The 20138-nt window shown below is 40.0% G+C and overlaps 1 protein-coding gene across 3 annotated transcripts in view; it reads right to left on the bottom strand.

Annotated features, from left to right (window-relative positions):
- Positions 1–20138, bottom strand: part of rcan2 (regulator of calcineurin 2) — a 355743-nt gene that overhangs the window by 137513 nt on the left and 198092 nt on the right. Inside the window, exon 1 of one of the 3 annotated variants that reach the window (XM_048531674.2) lies at positions 18910–19215. The exons of the other annotated variants lie outside the window; for them this stretch is intronic. Coding sequence (XP_048387631.1) covers positions 18910–18996 — 87 coding nt within the window. The 5' untranslated portion in view covers positions 18997–19215. Of the gene's footprint in view, positions 1–18909; positions 19216–20138 lie in introns of those variants that run through there. 3 annotated transcript variants of the gene reach the window in all.

Below are 20138 nucleotides of genomic sequence, written 5' to 3'. Positions count from 1 at the left end.
TGACTTTCAGCTACCATTTCTGCCTGTTTTCTTTATCTCTGATTGCCTGGTGCTTGAAGCTCTAGGATTATTTGAATTGCATACCTCTGTTCTAAGACCGGAGCAACCATGTTGCACAGTCATTTGATATCAGTGGTGCACTGAAAACATTTTTTCACCAGTGGACACTGCCAGACATTTCCTTCCTTAAAGATAATGAAAACCAGATTGTTGCTTAATCCTACCTGCACGTAGACACATCTACATTGACAGAGCACCTTATTAGGCATTAACGGTGTCTTTCCACCAGGGAAAAAAGCACTTACTGTATTTGTATTGCTAGCATTGTATTAAACTACTGTTTTAACTACCTACATTAACCACCAGTATTACCCAATAGTAATAACCAAGCATATTCATCAACTGTGTCTGCCTAGTGTTTGAACCAGTTAAGTGGCTCGTTAGTTGTTTGAGAATTTGTAAAAGGCTAATTACAGTAGATACCTTGTGAGTAGCTACATTGTTTTTCCCATTAATGAAACTGTACTTTCAACACATGCACCCCAGTTGTCATAATGCTATTAGTGGATTAATAATATCGCCCTGATGTATTGGCTCTACGTGGTTAGTCTAAATATTTTCTCCTGTGTTATACGGTTAACTGTTATACAGTTACAAAGGAATGATTCCAAAGGTAAGACAAACTCACCCTCTGATATTAGATATAGACTGAGGTCCTCCAAGAAGAAAGGACTGCATTTTGTTTTACTGAAATACTGACATTGTATTAGTTACATTGAAAAGGAAATCGGATTTTCAGCAGTCCCTTACTTTCAGTGTCATCAACTTGTATATGTCATTCTCTGCTTCTTATTAAACCATTCCTGAACCTTGGTACTAGTCAATTTATGTGAAATACTACGGACAGATATTTTTAAAAATCCATTCATGACAGGGAGTTCACTTCAAGCACATGCTGGAAAAACAATTTTGAAGGAATTCCCAATCAGTTTTTAGTCAGAAAAGTATGGACATATTGCATTTCTAAAATAATAAATTTCTTCTCTGGGAGGCATATCCATAAAATTACCCTCTCAAAATTAGTAAGTCACCCAAACTGTACTTACAATAAAGATTATTTTAACATTTCATATAATCAAAAGTATTGCAGAATGAACTTGGTCACTCTCATTTTGAAGAAATTAGGTCATGTTATGTGAATATCCCCAAAACAAGCAATACATTTCCATACTGAAGCAAAGGACTTAATATTGATAACACTTATATTAAAGCACCCCGATAGTTTTGGTCCCTAAAAGTCAGAAATTCTTGCAGAAGTTTCAAAAAATGCTTACTATTTTCCATGAATTTGTGAAGGCATTTTTAAGTTCTCATTTCCTGAGTTTAACTGATATATTAATATTTTTAATCAAGGTTAATAATTATTAAATATAGGAACTAAGGAAACAAATGCCTTAACAAAACATTCAAGGTAATGCATGGAAGATTGGTTCTCCACAATGTGTAACCAGTATGCTTTTATTAATGGAACTTTTCAACAGGTTGCTTTAACAAGGCAGAGAAAATATTTTCCAGTGAGTTCACAAATGGACAAAATCTTTAGTTAAACAACATGGGCTGAATTTTCTCATTTGTGTGGCAGTGTTGATTTCAGGGAGTTTCACGGAGGCTTTGCCTTGCTGAACCTTGGCAACTTTTCTCACTCAATTCTCCACCGTTTACCTTGTTAATTATGTATACCACTTCCATAGCTCTACTCTTGTACAATCCTGTTCTTGGCAGAGACAGAGGTGCCCATTAAGGTGAGGAATGGCTGCTGTTCATACCATGGAAGCCGTATTTAAATCCCAACTGCCCAGTCATTCAAAATGTCATGGCTGAGAACAACAAATTGGCACCCCACTTCATCATTGAGGACCTGGTGATCCTGGTGGACTGGTGAGGGAGGGAAAGGCCATTCTCTTTACCCAGGACCATAAGAGGAATACAGAGCACCAGAATCTGTCAAGCCTTGTCTGAAGCTGCCAACTGTGTGGTGTCCATCCTTCAGAAGACTGCCCAGCAAAGGTTCTGCAAGGGTCAAGTGCCACTATCTTCTATCTGATAGCTCACACTCACTCTGACTCTGCTACTTCACTCACATCCCACTGAGGCTTATAGTCCATCGTTCTGATCACTGAATGAAGCATCTTCTTTTTATGGCTATCATCCACCTCATCCCATCCCTAAACTGACATTTCCTGCCCTTGGTTCTTCCACTCATTCAACTGAGATGCTTTTTTACCTTTCCTCACTGAGGATGGAACAACCTCACCCTCAGCTCCCCAAATGATTTACTGGAATTCGTAAACTACTTATACAGAAACATTGGTCCTTGCACTCTGACTACACCAAGCACTCACATGGCTGTGGCCAACCCCCTGGACTAAGATCTGGAAATTCCTGGGACTGACAGTGGTGACACTCCAACTGATTATATTCCCCGTTGATTGGTTTAAGGACTATTCCTGTTGGACGTTCAGATGTGGGCATTTGGTTGACACATATGCAGTGTGATTGCTGTGTAAGTTGCTGGAAAATGTTCTGGATTGACAATGGTGTAGCGCAGTGTCAAACAGCAATGTTTGCAATTTGACTGATCAGTGCTGGCAAACATAACAGGTTGCCTGACTTTTTGTCTCTGCTTTAGGCAAGGAAAGACAGAACTAGTGTAAGCATGTATGTTCTGAATGAAACAGCAAAGTGCAAAAATGCATGGCGAGGCAGAGATGCTATGAATGTCAAAGTAAGTGCAAAATTAATGAGCACTATGAAAACTAAGACCCTGGGATGTACCCTGTTCTGGTGTATGAGGTGGGTGCTTTTCGGTGCATACAAAGCAGCCTGGCAATGGAATCACAATATAAGATGTTGGTGCAGTAGTGGAGTGCTGAACTGCAATCATAAGTTAGTCTGAGATCTGCCATGAAGTGAGGTCAGTGTTTTCCTAATGTTGACTTCCATGGATGGAGGGTATAGTCAGTCATGGCCCATTGAGTGTGCCCTAAGATGTTGGGAAATGCTGAGCAACATGGAAGCCTGGAGAAGATGTCAGTGAGCTGTAGCCGCCAGGTAACTACACTGGCCATCAAATCAGGAATTGCCAGTGTTTAGTTTCTTACAGATATCTGGGACAACAGCTACCTCCATAGAAATGAAACAAGATCTAGAAATAAAAAGATGCCAATGCATGCAAATATGGCCCAAACCATTTCTAGTGAGATTCTTATCTAGCTGTTGGCACCTTAAGAAAAAAGTTCAACATTCCCCTTAATATCGAGAATCTTCTTATACAGTCTTCTTGTATTCTCGTTACTGCCCACCTCATTCGGATTCTGGGAAAATTCCATTGCGTATTCCTGAATGCTATATGTGAGAAAGCTAATGGGGAAGATTTGCTTCTCTCTGTACTAAGCATTTAGGATTGAATGTAAGCAAAGAACAAAGGAAATTGGGCAAGTTTTGTTGTTGGCAGATGATCCTCTCTGCCTGATTTTACACCATATGTTGCACTCTGGCAGAACAATGTATTCAGGAAGATAAATAGAAAATTCTGCTCCAATATGAATATACAAATCAACATACTTTAAAACAGTTCTAGTTCCTTCTCCTGGCAAAAACTGAATCACAGATCACAGGCTTAATTCATAGTTCACACCTATATTTTCCTGGCTAAGATCAGACAATTAGTTACTATCAGAACTGCAATCCAGAGGGAGTAGTAATCTCTCTGGTCACTGCTAGTCATTGCTGATCATTGAACCCTGCTGGAAATATCTCCAAGTGGGCAGTTCAAGCTAAAAGGATGAATTTCAACGGCAATGCTTTCTCTAGTCAATTAGTCTGCTGACACACGTTTAAAAACAGGCGGCAAGATTTAAGCTGTATCCGTGAGAGTTCTGTTGGGGGAGTCTGAATCGTCAAGGGAAGTGTTGGATGTAAGTTGCAAAATGTTTTCAGTGTTAGTACCAACAACCACTGTTAGAAACAAATGAAGCTCTTTGGCTCGATTTCCATTCAATTTGAACTCAAATATCGACAGTTAAAACAAGTTCCACACTACACCACACAACCAGACCTGGATCAGATTATGGGCATTCTTGGATAGGCACATGTTAATTTCTGGAACCAATTACTTTTCCTGTGAGCAATTTTGGGGCCTTTATGAGTCCCACATTGAAACTCACTCCAGCTCACAAGAGATGCTAAATTACATTTGGCCCAGAGAGACTATAATGAGCGAAACCCAGCATAGTGGAGGGATTCCTCCAGCTAAGAGTACAAAAACAGTTTCAGTCTGCTGGGGGAAAGTGCAAACTCAATTGAGCTAGATTTTACGGGATTCTAAAATTGATTAAATTGGGGTCAGTCCCATTTTCACATCTCTGCCCCACTGCATCATTCCTTCCCTCGAAACTGTGAGAACTGCAGTCTGATACTTTTTCAGTGTTAGAAATACGTACCTAAGTTGTTCTTTTACAACTTTCATATGACAATGGTAGCCTTCATGTTAATATTTTTGTGACCATTTAGGAGGTGAAATTGCAAATGAGTGATATGTGACAAACATCACGCTGCTACCATTTTTAAATGTATGTTTGAAAAGTTAAATTCCTTGAGTTTAACCTTGTTGTACTCAAACATACTTGCGTATTGTTTATCTCTACACTTCATAATGTATCTGAATCAGTAACTTTTTTAATGAGCCTTAAATGAGTGTATGAAATAAGAGCTGCAGAATAGCTTTTCAATAAAATCATGAACTTTTCCATCATCTACACTTTTAAAACCTATCCCAGTTTGTTTTGATTCCGTTATTGCCCAAAATGTTATCAATCACAGTTTTAAGCAACCCCAAGCAAGTATCCCACAACTCCCAAAAATTGACAGTGCCAAACATTCATACCCACTCTGGGGTAAGAAATTTCTCTTCATCCTAGTCTTAACATGTGACCCCCTTATCATGAGGCAATGAACTTTTATCCTGCTCTCCAGCAAGGGAAACAGTCTTTCACTAACTACTTGTCAAGCCTTCCAAGAATTGTATGCATTTTGATGATTTCCTTCAATATTTTTCCAAACACCAAAAAATTTAGGCCCATTTCATTTAACATTCAGAGAACTGAAGAGTGGTGGCAGCTTCGTGAATCTAGCTCTGTGTGAAAGAGTGACTGAAGCTAAGTGGAGTGTATGCTTGGTAATAAAGTGGAACACAATCTGAAGGGAAGCGATTGAATCACAAGCACCTGAATGTCATGCTTTGCCTCAGCTACCAAAGTGGCTTTTGAAGGACTTTCCAAGTAAGATCCTTAAAAGTGAAAAACTAGAATCCCTCAAGAAGGAGGCAAAGTTTTAACAAGATTAAGTGACCCCCAGCCAATCTCCTACGTGTAGGTTGCTGAGAATTTCATGGGATCTGTGTTGACCACATCTGCTATTTCATGTGCTCTGCAGGGTATTTCTGTTAACTCACATCTACCACGTTAATTCTGAATATATACATTGTATATATAATTGAAATGGCTGCGAAAGCTCAGCCAGTCTAGCAGCACCTGTGGAGAGAAATCAGGGTTAATGTTTCAGGTTGAGCTAACATTCAAAGGGTACATTCAATAGATGAAGGCGGTGTTGTGGCACTGTGCTAGATGTCCCTACCTTTGGGTCAGCAGGCCTGGGTTCACATCCCACATTCTCCTCACATGTATCATAATACAACTGGAGGGGTTAATTAAAGATATCTGTATTAAGTAGAACTTGATGGATATATCAATACTATGCATAGGTTATTTATGACATCATTCTGAAGTACCTCCACAGTTGGTTTGTGGTGGATAAAGCTGTAAAAGTGAAGTTAAGCAATTACAAATTTGTTAAATATCTTTAATTCTGAATTGGGGGGACGTACAGTGCTAGGTGGCAAGGAGCAGGTTTATCTGCACTCACTTGGTGCGGTGGTAGTATCCCTGCCCCTGAACCATGTGACCCAGGTTCAAATCCCACCTGCTCCAGAGGTGGGTGAGAACACCTCTGAACAGGTTGTTTAGAAATATAGATTAAAGGCAAAAAAACCCCTATATGTTCTTGAGGAACTGCAGATGCTGGAGAATCTGGGATAACAAGGTGTAGAGCTGGATGAACACAGCAGGTCAAGCAGCATCAGAGGAGCAGGAAGACTGAGGTTTCAGGCCTAGACCTTTCTGAAGGGTCTAGGCCCAAAACGTCAGCCTTCCTGCTCCTCTGATGCTGCTTGGCCTGTTGTGTTCATCCAGCTCTACACCTTGTTATCCCAGATTCTCTAGCATCTGCAGTTCCTACCATCTCCGAAACAAGATTATTACATGTTAGTTTGTGTGCCCTCATTCACCTGATGGGTACTTAAATATATTTTCTGTAAATAACTGGGGTTGAAAGTGTACCCCATTGAACCAGACGGTAAATGTTATGTGGGCACACAAAGTTTCAATTTTAGGGAACAATGTTTTGATCCAAAGTACGGATGGATCTTCCTTTCCCTGACATGGTATAAGACAATGAAGGAGAGAAAATACAGGGAGAAATAAAATCATTTTGCTGGCCTTGAGAAAAACATAAATATCAACTTTCCCTGTAGCCTTAATTGGTGATTTCAAATCTTGCCTTTGAACATTGACTACTTTACATTCATTAAAACCGTCAACTCACCTAATTTTCCTTCAATTTTCAATTTCCTACTCCTTCACTGAGAAACTAGACGAGACAAATGCTAGGCAGGTGTATCAGAGTCAGTATTTGGTAGCTTCAGCTGAATGCTTGTCCCAGCCACTAACTGATTGCTTCTTCTGATGTCCCTGCATAATCCATGGCCACATTCTTATCAATCCTTCATTCATGCAAGGAAGTATTGGCAAGTCATCAGCCTCACCGCATCATCGTGCCTGCCCTCCAAGCAATTTGGGCAGCACTTCAATACTTCACTAAGGAGCTCAGGGACACTGACAACTTGCAGGATTCTATGATGTTGCTTTTCCTGCTGAGACAGCCACACATCTCATGCATCTACACAGGATAATTCTGCACAGACATGGACACTTGAATGTTCCAGCTCTTAGCTTGCTTTCTTAGTTTCACTCACTCAATTTGAAGGCTGCCAGCCTCCGTCTGTTTCACATTGCATAGGGGCTTCTGGGTTCAGTTATAGGCTGCCAGTCTCTCAGAATGGCTCGCATTGTTTTTAAGTGTATAGGCAGAGGCTGGCAGCTTGTGATGGTGGAGAAAAATTATCAGTGAATGTTCAGTCAGGTAGGGGTTGACATGTCACTAACTGGCACCACGCTATGTCGAGATCAGACCTGAAATATGTGCCAGCAGTTTATGCGACAAATGCAATACATATGCTACGACCAACAACCATGTGTCAGTGTCAAAGTCAAAGGAGACCATTCCTTAGCAATGTGAAGACAGGACTATGCTCAGTCAAACACCACATCAGTCAATGAGCTGGCTCTATTCCACTACAGGGAATTAGACACTGTTAAAAAGGCAATTGGTCCTTCCAGATTCTAAGTATTCGTGTCCTTGTAAGTTAGAGATTGGGTCACAATCAGTCCTGGAGATCAAGTGCAACAAGTCCAAGGATTACAGTGAGGGCAGTTGGGGTGCTGTGGAGATATCACTTTGAGGACTGGGCTGTGGTCAGTACAGGCTACCCTACCAAGTCAGGCCAGAATTCCAACACCATTCGTCTTGGGGATTTTATCAATATCGGTGAGGGAATTTATCAGAGAGCAGCCCATGGAATTCTGTGAAATGTGAGCAACTCAATCTGAGGATGAGTTTTATTGAATTAGATCACTGAGGGAATAGTGATAGTGAATAGCAGGGGGCTGGGAGCATGAGAAGGTGGGGCTTAAATAGGTCAAGGTAATTCTGGCTGCTACATGGGAAAGAAGTAAGACCAACAAGAACATGGGAATTTCCAAAGTCATGGGCTCTGGGGTGAAGTGAGGACATTAGTAATAATTGGAACCGGGGTAGATTGAAAGGTCATAGTGGTTATAGGGACAGCAACACAGAGAGGAACATGGAGATAGCAGGAACTGGTGATGTTGGAGTCTGAGATAACACAGCAGGCCAGGCAGCATGAGAAGAGCAGGAAAGCTGACGTTTTGGGTCAGGATCTCTGTTTGTTTTTCAAAGGCGTAGCCTTCAATTCACTCACAGAAACAAAGTTGGAACCTTGCCATATTGGAACAAAAGTCAATTGCATGATGTCCACACAAAATGGCTGAAATTGCACAGCATGCAAAGTGGTGAAGTTGCTGATTGCTTCTCTGAAAAAAAAAAGAGTAAAACTCTTGCAATTGAGGCTTTGCTAGGCCAATTGCTGTGATCATGCCTTGGTAGATTCAATGTCATCCATCTGGCAAGTCATTGATCATCCAAGAATGGACATTAAAAATTAAGGCTTCAGGAAATCCAGAAGCATTACATTGTGCACAATAAGTGCCTCCTTGTAATGTCAGCTGAACAAATGCAATGACAACAAGACATTTATGTACCTTGGAAATCTTTTATCCAAAAACCTTGGGATCAACTGATTTTCAGAAAAAGGATCTTTTCAGTTTCCAGATCTTGGATCTTGAGTAGATATTCAGATCTGTTACATGCCTGTTCAGGTCTGTTTGGGTTCATTTGAGTCCTTTGCAAAAAAAAACTTTGCATTTAGGTCAGTTTGGGCCTGAAGTACCTAAGAGCAAAATCATTTTCAAAAGGGCCCAAGCTCAGCATGTCTATAGGTTTGTTCCGGTCCACTTTCAAAAGACTGTTGATGTTTAGGTATTTTTGGTTCTGAAATGTGCAGGTAACCTAGCCCGTGAGTAACACGAAATGTTTCCATTTCACGACCATATTCCAAAGCAACCTTTTCGGCAGTGGAGATGCTGTGTAATGTTCTTGTGGCAGCTTATTGGTAGAACTATGTTTCCCATGTAAAACTTCAGTTGTGCAACGTGCAATTGAATTAGGTCATATATCTTAGAACTTATAGGGAAGCATGACAATAATCTTCCTGGGCAGCCTCTGTGCATTGCAGTGTGAGGATGTAATATGAGGATTCATTCTGTAATGGATATGAGGTCTCTGAAGTTCTTCCCATAAAATTTGGTTATTTTTGCAATATTCCACACAGCCTGTATGTAGTATTGTTCAACTTATTTAAGGAAGGATGTAAACGCATGGGAAGCAGTTCAATGAAGGTTTACTAAACTACTACTGAAGATGAGTGGTAGTTTTTTGATGAAAGGTTCTTAAGCTGGGCTTGTATCTATTGGAGTTTAAAACACTAAGAGGTGACTTGATTGAACCATATAGGCAGGGTAATGGGAATTGCAGATGCTGGAGAATCCAAGATAACAAAGTGTGGAGCTGAATGAACACAGCAGGCCAAGCAGCATCTTAGGGGCACAAAAGCTGACGTTTCAGGCCTAGACCTTTCTGATGAAGGGTCTAGGCCCGAAACGTCAGCTTTTGTGCTCCTAAGATGCTGCTTGGCCTGCTGTGTTCATCCAGCCCCACACTTTGTTATCATATAGGCAGGGTACATGTGGAGAGGCTGCAGCCTCTTATTTGAGAATTCAGCCTGCATTGCTACATTTCTGTACACTCCTTATTTGGGCATCACCAACTACCTAGTCCCACATTGAACTGTAATCTTCTACCTGTACATGTCACTTCATAAACTCGAGACATTGCCAATGTCCATGCTTACTCCGGCATAAATACTGATAAACTTTAAAAGTGTCCTTGACTTTTGAAGCACAAAGAGATGGGAGAGAAATTAGTAATTGAAATCCAATTAAAAAACAGACTAACACCAAGTTCAGTCATACAGATTCGACAAGTACATTTGGAAGGATTTGTGCTATGATTCTAGAGTCACAGAGGTCTACAGTGCAGAAAAGAAGCCCTTCAGCCTTTCTAGTCTGTGATACATGAAAACAAGAATCTAACTATTCTAATCCCAATTTCCAGCACTTGTCTCATAGTCTTGTACGCCTTGACATCACAAATGTCCTAGGAGTTTGCATCCTAGCATCCTGAAAGAAGTAGCTACAGACATAGTGGATGCATTGGTTGTAATTTTCCAAAAAAATCATTGGACTCTGAAGAAGTGCCAGTGAGATCAAAAACTGTCAATGTGACACCAATATTCAAAAAGGGAGGAAGGTAAAAAGCAGATAACCACAAGCCAATTAGCCTGACACTTATTGTTGCAAAAGTATTGGAATCAATTATTAAGGAAAAAAACAGAACTTTTGGAAAATCATAATTTGATCCAGCAGAATCAGCATAGCTTCATTAAAGGGAAATTATATCTGATTAATTTATTAGAATTTTTCCAGGAAGTCTCATTCAGACTGGGTAGAGAAGAAGCAGTAGATGTATTGTATCTGGATTTCCAGAAAGCTTTTGATCAGGTGTCTCACAAAAAGTTGAGTCATTAGACAAAAGACCATGGAGTTGTAAGTTGGTATATTAGCACAGATAGGGAATTGGCTAGTGGGCAAGAAACAGTGAATGGAGGTAAGGGGTTCTTTTTCAAGTTTGCAGCCTGTGACCAGTGGGGTGCCACAGCAATCAGGGCTGAGACTGCAGCTGTTTGCAATACATATCAATGACTTGGAGGAAGGAAGTATATGTACTATAGCCAACTTGCAAGTGAAAGGAAAAAAAAACTTGCAAAAAAAAGGAAGGGCAGGTTGTGACAGGGACACAGAGGGCTCAACAGCTTACAGAGGGAGGTTAAAAGGTTAAGTCAGTGAGCAATAAGTTGCCAAATGTAGTGTAATTTGGGAAAATATGAAGTTATTCATTGTGGAAGGGAGAACAAAAGCACAGTATATTATTTAAATGGAAGTAAACTGCAGAAGGCTGCAACGAAACCCGAAGCTTGGACACAGGTGCAGTAAGGTAAACACTAAAGCTAATGGAATGTTGGCCCTTATTTCAAGGGGGTTAGAGTACAAGAGCGGGAAAGTCTTACTGCAACAGTATAAGGTACTGGTAAGACCACATCTGTGGGCAATTTTATTCCCCTATTTAAGGAAAGCTACCATTTCATGGGAGGCAGAATGTACACTGGGATGATCCCTGCTATGGAGGGATTATTTTATGAGCAAAGGCTAAACAGGTTGGCACTCTATTCACTAGAGTATAGAAGAATGAGAGGTGATCTCTTTGAAACATATAGGATTTTTAAAGGGTTTAACAAGGTAAACACTGAGAGGATGTCCATCCTTATGGGAGACTCTAGGGCTAGACTGCATTGTCTCAGAATAAAAGACTCCAATTTAAGACTGAGATGAAGAGGAATTTCTTCTTTCAGAGGGTTGAGTGTCTTCGGAGCTCCTTGCCACAGAGAGTTGTGGGGACAGAGTCCTGGTGTATATTTAAGGCTGGGATAAATAGATTCTTGATCAGTCGGGGAACCAAGGGTTACAGGGAAAGGGCAGGAAAGTGGACCTAAGGAAAGTTGGATCAGCCATGACCATATTAAATTGGAGCAGGGTCAAGAGGTCAAATAGCTTATTCCTGTTCTTATTTCTTATGATCAAAGTTAATGTCTAAGTTCTTGTTAAATGTCAATAGGGTTTCTGCTTCTACCACACTTACAGGCAATAAGGTCTGGATTCTGGCAGAAAGCATTTGTCATCACCCTCTAAATCTCCTGCCCCTTACATTAAATCTGTGTTCCTTAGTCATTGCTCTCTTCATCAAGGGGCAAGAGTCTTTCTTGTCTACTCTGTAAATGCCTCTCATAAATTTATACATATCAATAATGAAACCCCTCAGAGTCTTCTGCTCCAAGGAAAACAGCTCTAATCTATCCAATCTCTCTTCATGACTAATGATTATTTTTTTGGAACCAATATGAGGTGCCAAAGACTGGGTGCGGAGAATTATCTGATAGAAAACAGAACCCATTGAAGGTTTGTCACTATTCAATCAGTACAAATTGACAAATTTGTACTATTCAAAATGCATCAAGCTATTGCAGTATGCAATAGTGGTTACTGATACAGCAATTACACATTGTTCAATAAGTTACTTTTCACTTTTAATTTGCTTTGTGTTGCTAAATTAATCAAAGTAATAATCCTCCTATTTTGCTCTTATTGTGGAATTCTGGTTTTAAAATACCCCTTTTGAAACCAATTTGTTTGGTCTGGCAAGCTGAAATGCAAACAAGCTCAGAATAAAGTCCTGCCAACACCACTGATCCTGCTGAACAAAGAAGAGAAACAAAGGTTTTGAAATATTCCACATTGAAAATAATTGTTTCAGATGGCCAAACTTCCTCCATATTTTCCACTTACTAAAGATAAAATATTGTTTCCCCAAGATAAATAATGATCTGTACTAGTCCTGAGGTTAGTAATTTTGTTCTGCTTTATTTTCCATGTATTAGGAAGCCCCCAGAAAAGATGGGGTTATAATAAAAGATGCAAGGAGGCAACGTGTGCACAGAGATGTTAGCAAGGATGTCCTTACCCTTTTTTCATAAACATAGTTTTAAATTTATCTACATCTGTAATGATGATTATCTGTCCATTCTCATATTTGAGATATTTCCTTCCACCAGCCCAACTTCCCACCTCCAAAAAAGGAAAGTAATTTCCTGTCTCTAAATCTAACAGGGGAGTATTTTTTCAAATGTTGAAATTGTAATCTCCATTTGTTTTTACATGCATCAGTTAAAATTAGACACTAAAATGCTCTTTAATGAAGAATATTAACACAAACATTCATTTCTTTTATTTCTGAGAGGAAGTTATAATATTATGCAAAAGTCAAAATAATACACTGATTTGTACTAAATTTTGTACCTAAATTTGCTTTTCTGAAAGCTTCATGAATGGGGACAAAACAAATTAAGTGCGGCTAATTTTACAAGTCCCTACTGATAAGTTTGTAGTGTGGAGGGCATGCAGATTAAAATGGGGTGCCATGATCTCCACATCACGTCACCCTACTCCCCCAAATCCTCAATCCAACTAAAGAAGAATAAACCACACAGCCCTACAGACATATAACAATCAATTGGCTGATAACAGGCTGGAAGTAGAATTTCTGTCCCCGGAAGACAGGAAGTGCTGCCTTAGATAGCTGTGGGCTAATCAGAGTCTGGCAGTACTACAATACCATAAGTGCCACTGTTCAAGGTAGCCACTGATAGTACTACAGTCAGGTGATGCAGAGACAGAATGAAACTAAGACCGAAATAGCTGGAGAAACTCATCAGGTCTAGCAGCAACTGTGGAGAGAAAGCAGAACCAACTTTTTGGATCAAAGGAATGGACAATGTGAAATGGGAACATAGAAAAGCTGCTAATGGGGGTGACAATAGGTTAGCCATTATAAAAGCAGCCCATGTGATGACACGGCATGCTGTGTCAGGGTGGGGGAAGGACATGGAAGAATGTGCTCAAGCCCTAAACTTATTGAACTCGATACTGAGTCCTGAAGGGCTCCCTAGGTGGAAAATGCCATACTGTCCTTTTGATCTGGAAGATGCTCTAGATAAATTCTCCAATAAAAGTAGGGTGATTTCTCCTGCAAAGTTCAGTAATTGTAAAATAGTCATGTACGATTGGTGTGAGTAAAGTCAATCCTAATCACTTGTAGAGTCTATTATAAAGTATGTAACAGCAGAGCATTTAGACATATGAAATATAATCAAGCAGAGTCAGCACAACTTTATAAAAGCGAAATAATGCCGAACAAATTTGTGAGAATTCTTTGAGAAGATGTCAAGAAGGATAAAAAAAGGGAAACCTATAGAAAAGGCAAACAATAAGATACTGCAGATAAACCTACTTAATAAAAACCCATGAAGTTGGGGGTAGTATAGTAGCATGGATGGAGGATTGGCTAACTAATGCAAGGCAAAGAAGTGGGATAATGAGGAGGAGGGCATTTTCATGATGGCAACCTGTAACTAGTAGAGTGCCACAGGGCTAGGTGTTGGGGACACAATATATATTAATGATTTGGGTGAAGGAAGTGAATGGAGAATGTTTGCAAGTGACATAAAAACAGGTGGAAAATATTGAGGATGACTCAGACAATCTGCAAACATGTCAGGTGAATGATTTAAAACTTAGCAGATAGAATATACTGTGAGATTCTGCTAAAGTCTAAACAATAAGCTGAATGCGCTCTAAGTGGCAACTTATAACATTTTCACAGTACTCATTTGAGTCCATGACAATAAAGCCAATTCAATTCAATTCACTAGGGAGCTAAGTATTATTTAAATGGTGAGAGATTACACAAAGCTGCAGCTCAAAGAATTAGGAGTTCTTGTGCATGAATCACAAAAATCTAGCATACAAGTTCAGCAGGTATTCGGGAAGGCAAATGGAATGTTGGCCTTTATTTCAAAAGGAATGGAGTATAAAAATAGGGGAGGTTTTGCTAAAAATATACAAGGTACAAATCAGACCACAGATGGAAAACTGAAAAATACTGGCTCCTTATCTAAAGAAATACACACTGACAACAGAGGTAGTCCAGAGAATTTTGTGGTCTCCGCCACCTCACACTTACCATCTCTGCTATTGCATCCACCTTCCACAAGACTCATGCTCTGCAACTCTCACTATTGCCTGCAACATCTTCCTTCGCCCACAACCTCCCACTTCACTAACTTTGTATGCCCTCTGTGCCTCCTTCTCACTCCCTCTGAACACCTTACCATCTTCAGCTGTGCCACTGATTGTGTCTTCACTCAATTCCTCCCTTTTTCTCATTCCAGGAGAAGACAGTTCACAATAGGACAGCAAGTGCCCATACTGATGAGGGAGTGCCTGACATCAGGTTTTTTTTATCCCCCATGGCCCTCACAGTAGACCAGGACAACGGTTGCAGGAATGTGGAGATATCCATGTCCCTCCAACTGAATAAGCACCACATTTTATTCCACTGTAATTCTCAATGTAACCCTCTATCAGTCTCAGTTATTGAACCCTAACCACTGACCATAATGCCTGTTCTCTCTTTTTTATCTGGAAAATACCATCAGTATGTCCTCCACCTTCACAGCAACACAGCCGGCTCCCCTGAAGTCAGATGAAACATCGGCAACTCTGCCATCTGCACATCCACCAGCTGAGATACTGATGCCCTAGTAACAGTGCCTCACTTTGAATGTTTCGGAGCACAATATGCACAAACATCCTGGGGAGTTGGCGCACTCAGGACTGATGGAGACCAGGTACCCACACAGCCCCAGGCAGGAGGAGACCCTGTGATGTCAACAAACAGGGACTTTATCCACGAGCACAGGGAGGAAAAGGACAGATAGACAGGCATGAGAAATGCAACACCACCAATGCTCAGAAACTGCAGTATTGTGGCAAGTTCTGCAACTATCTAACTGCCTGGACTAGCTGCTAAGGAGCCACAGGATTAAGCATCACCATTTCCCAAAGTATGGATCCCATGATTGAGATCACCCTGACCAGGTGGCAGAGTGTAGACAACCCCCTGGACTGGTATGGGAGACTGCTCTTGCTGTGTCAGGACCACCTGACTGACAGGTTCCTCCATGAACTTTGCCAAGGACTACTCCCCTAAGACACTGAGACATGGCTGCCTATTTGCTGTACATACAGTGTGTCTTTACCATAAGCTGCTGATATGAGACCGACTTTGCATACTGCTGTACAGCAAAATGCCCAGCCCCCTGCCTGAAGACTACTGACAAGTAATGCCTGGTTGTGTGACTGAGCTAATTGGCAGAACATGGCAAGGCATGGATGATATTAAATGCATGAGCACCAGGCGAGCAAGTGAGCAGTCCTGAGATGCAGCTTGGTCCAATCCGTCAGCTGGGTGTTGACCCTGTACAAAAAGTGGCCTCACTGTAGCTTTCACATGCTAGTTGCTAATGCACTGTGGAGTGCAAGTTTGAGCTTTGTAATCAGCCTTCAAGTGAATCGGACAAATGCTGCGATGGTCATGAGCAGTTGGTGAATATTCAATGCCAATCTCCATGGACATGGGATGCATGTGGCTGGCACCCATGGACCATGCTCTGGGATGCTGAGCAACGTGGAGGATGGTCTTAGTCACTGGTGAGATGGAATTACCAGGTACCCACTCTGAGTTCAATGGTGAGATTTCTGAACATGTATCTTATTTAGCACGTTTGCTTAGATAGGAAACTGAACATCAATTAAACCACTTGTGTCTTCAATAAGGTATTTAACAAGTGATAACTCTTATTTGTTGGCAACTCACAGCTTATCTTAGGAAACTCATTGCAGCCCTCAGCAAAAGTATTAAAGATGCAGCGAGCTGTCCTCAACATCGAGGTTGATCTCACCCAGTTCTGTCAGATTTTGTCCCAATCCACCTCACTCAGACTCCCAGAGGATTCTGCCCTACTCATCAATTACTGAATTTTTCCTGATAGTTATTCTACGTGGAGTCAAACAGCCAATTTACACTGGCCCATCCTTTCTTGCACAGAAATTTAGGGGTTTGCTAACATTTTTATTTAAAAAAAACTTGCTTTAAAAAATGCAAAATAAAATGGACATGTACAAATTATACTACACTAGCCACAGTTTATCACTTAGGAACCTATTTACTGCTGGTGGGGAATAGAAAACTGCAAACCCAATAATGGCTCAGTAGTTAGCACTGCTACTTCACAGCACCAGGGATCCAGGTTCAATTCCAGCCTGGGTGACTGTCTATGTGAAGTTTGCACATTCTCCCTGTGTCTGTGTGGGTTTCAACCAGGTGCTCTGGTCTCCTCCTACTGTCCAAGGATGTGCAGGTTAGGTGGATTGGCCATGGGGAAAAATGGAGGTGGGGGTGTGAGTCTGGGTGGGATGCCCTTTGGAGAGTTGGTGTGGCCTTTTGGGCTGAATGGCCTACCCTGACACAGTAGGGATTCTATGCTAGAAACCCATATTGTGTTTGCTTTGCTCCTCAAGAATAAGCACTGGAATCCAAAGACAAGCTGAAATTATAACACTGCTTAACCTCTGACCACAGGAATGTTGGGACCTTAAATCCTCTGTAACATTTCAAAATGATACTCTGTAAAAGACTGACAATAAATTTTATAAGGAAGTAAAGACATCACCATTCAAAACAATGATGAAATGGTGACTTCTCCCTAGAGCTGTTTTAAAGTTATTTTCATGTGTTATAAACAGTACTTGGGTACACACATATTAAGTATTAATATTGGTTAATAGCAGATGGAGCTCTATGGGGAGTGAAAAAAACTGTGTTATCATCTCTAAGACTGATTTCCCAACAATTAAGTACTTAGGTTCCTCTTGCAGCAAAACTAGGATCTCAGATGAGGTATTCTAATGTTGATGGTTGTTGAACTAAAAGCTAGTTGGGATAAACACCATGCTGTAGACCAAAATCTTTTATTATTCTGGTAGTGTTTCACTCATACCGACTGAAAAAAAGTGATTTAATCCTTATTTCAGGACTATATGCACAATAATAAGTTTGTCATTTCCCATACCCAAAATTCATTCATAGCCAGTCTGACTCAAAACTAAGGAATGATCAGGCGGACACATGGTAACCAATAACTCATTTACAGAGAATCTCTTACAAAAAATGAAAGGACCTAGTACTAGGACAAAACAGGTTTGACATGACATTGTGAAATCCAGTCTGGCCTAACATGCTAACTTGGTAAAAACAAACTTTTAAGTGAAACAGCATGAAAAGTTATGCAGTGGAAAACTGAGAGACCCATTGATTAATACATGTTGTCTATATTTTAATAAAACAAATTAAATGCATTGATGATGAATCAATATTTTGTAAGGTGATATTTGTTTTTGTTTGTTGCTATCTACCGTTTGTTCCATTTTAACTCAATAAACACCCATTTTTTTGATTTGCTTTCAGATCTCAGTGGTTTATCTGTAACACATTGCAAAAGATGTAGAGATACAAGGAATGAAAACACGAAAGTTGAACACAATTATCTGAACAATGAAAAACCGCTCCTGCATTTACAGTGCGCTCTCTCTCTCTCTCTCTCACACACACAGACACACACACACACAGACACACACACACACACACACACAGACACACACACACGGCTCTGTAATGTTCTCAGGAACGACAAAATTTGCATTGTGTCAAATACCACTTTTATCTCTCAGCTAATTTTTAAAGGTACTGTTCATTGTTCTTCTGTGCAGCAAAAATTCAGCAGATAGTATTTCGAAAAAAAACTTGTAACACTTCCATTATCACAATCATGAAATGTGCTCATACTTACCTTTATTTGCTATTAATAATATTTGTTTATTTCATTGCAAGCTGTTTAAAATTCTTCTTCAAGCTTCTTCCTATGCTATTGATAAAGTCTAATCTTCATCTAACCAGACTTGTTTTGAAATAAATTCAGAGAAACAGCAAAGGGACAGGTTTAGCCAAGTCAGAGGTGAAAGGATTCAAGTATTTGGGAAGAATTTAAAAATACAACTTGAACTGCATTGAGAAAAAAGCTAACTAACACTCAACCATATAGGCAACTGTCAAGAGAATAAAGAATAAGAGTTAATCTACTACCAAAAGGATCTAATCATAATTTATTATTTTACAAAGTACTTGCCTCCAGGAAAGTGGAAGGAAAATTTTAAACATACTGCACAATCAATTATTGCCACAGACAAAAATCTCTTCATATTCTTGCAATGTTTAAAGCACATCATGCACGAGACTGTAACACAGTTATACAGCTACATTCAGTCCAAAGAAGCATAAATATAACATTAAACATGTAGTCTAAACATTTAGAGAGCTGACAAAGTAAAGGAATATTAACCAGTCTACCTTAATCTCTTGACTGGTAAAAACTTCCACATCGACCAGACAGGCAAGCAGTGTAGAAAGCTCACAGTCCATGTTAAGGGCTGGCATCCTCCCACTTACCAAAACTGCCCTGACTACTTTGCTTTGTAAAGTGCACTTTACAAACTGGCAGACTGAGCAATCTGAACCAAGAATTAAACTACAAAGCCTAGCTGCCAGAAGCTTTGGAAGTTAAGGCAAAAGTGCTGTTGCCTCTCAGCCAGTGAGTGGCCGATTCCTTCGAGCTCTCACTCTGTCTACTGCAGCAGAAAGAGGTCTGAACACCCTCTCTCACTGATGACATCACTGCAAGACTGACATCAGCCAAACCTTTTTTTTTAAATGTCTTTTATCTTGAGGCTGTTCAGTGAAGCAAACTGAACATGATTATGTGCTAAATCTGAGTTAGGCCTATCCATCAAAACAGTGCTGTCTGCCACAAAGCAGGTTGTGATTCACATCTACTGTAACTCGTCACACAAATGTTTACAATAATACAAAAACACTTCTTCATTAACATAGAAAATAAGCTCCATTTGAGCTAAAATACCAAATTTTTGATATGTGGAGCATTTTTTTGTCTTGTGCGAAAATATTTATTTCCCACTAGCTCATTCCCAAAACACAAGAATGGTCTTCTGTAAAATCACAGACATTATAAAATTAACAAAAGCACAGTTCCTATGAATTTCATTCTGATAAGTGGATGCTTTTCATGATGTTCTTCTCATTGTGTCAAGGAGAAAATTAATTCATGTAAATTTGTATCTAAATGGATATTCTCTGCTGACATTTTGATATTGGTCCTTTACATAAGAACAACGGAGATTATATTACTTCAGTAAAAGAACACTCTACTTAGAAAAACCTTTGCTTGCTTAGGCACTGCACCCAGAACAAATATCATTTGCTCCCAAGCTAAATAGCCTTTATGTTCCTGAGATGGATGAATGCTCAGACCAAGAGCATCTGCAGTTAAATGTTGATTACTGAAAATAATCAGCTCAAGCTATTTTGAACAATTTTCCAATCTTCCTTTCACACTAACGTTCCAAAATAAATCATCCAAGATTCTAACACAAGGGTCAACCTTTACCCCAAAGTACTTAATCAAAAAGTACACTATTTTATGATTCTTACGGCACACTTCAGTGTTGATCATTTAACTGAACAATACATTTTCCAAAAAGGCTTTGGCATCTGATCATGAT

This window comes from Stegostoma tigrinum, chromosome 4 (assembly GCF_030684315.1).
Source record: "Stegostoma tigrinum isolate sSteTig4 chromosome 4, sSteTig4.hap1, whole genome shotgun sequence".
NCBI lineage: Eukaryota > Metazoa > Chordata > Chondrichthyes > Orectolobiformes > Stegostomatidae > Stegostoma > Stegostoma tigrinum.
This window is presented reverse-complemented; position numbering and strand designations above follow the sequence as displayed.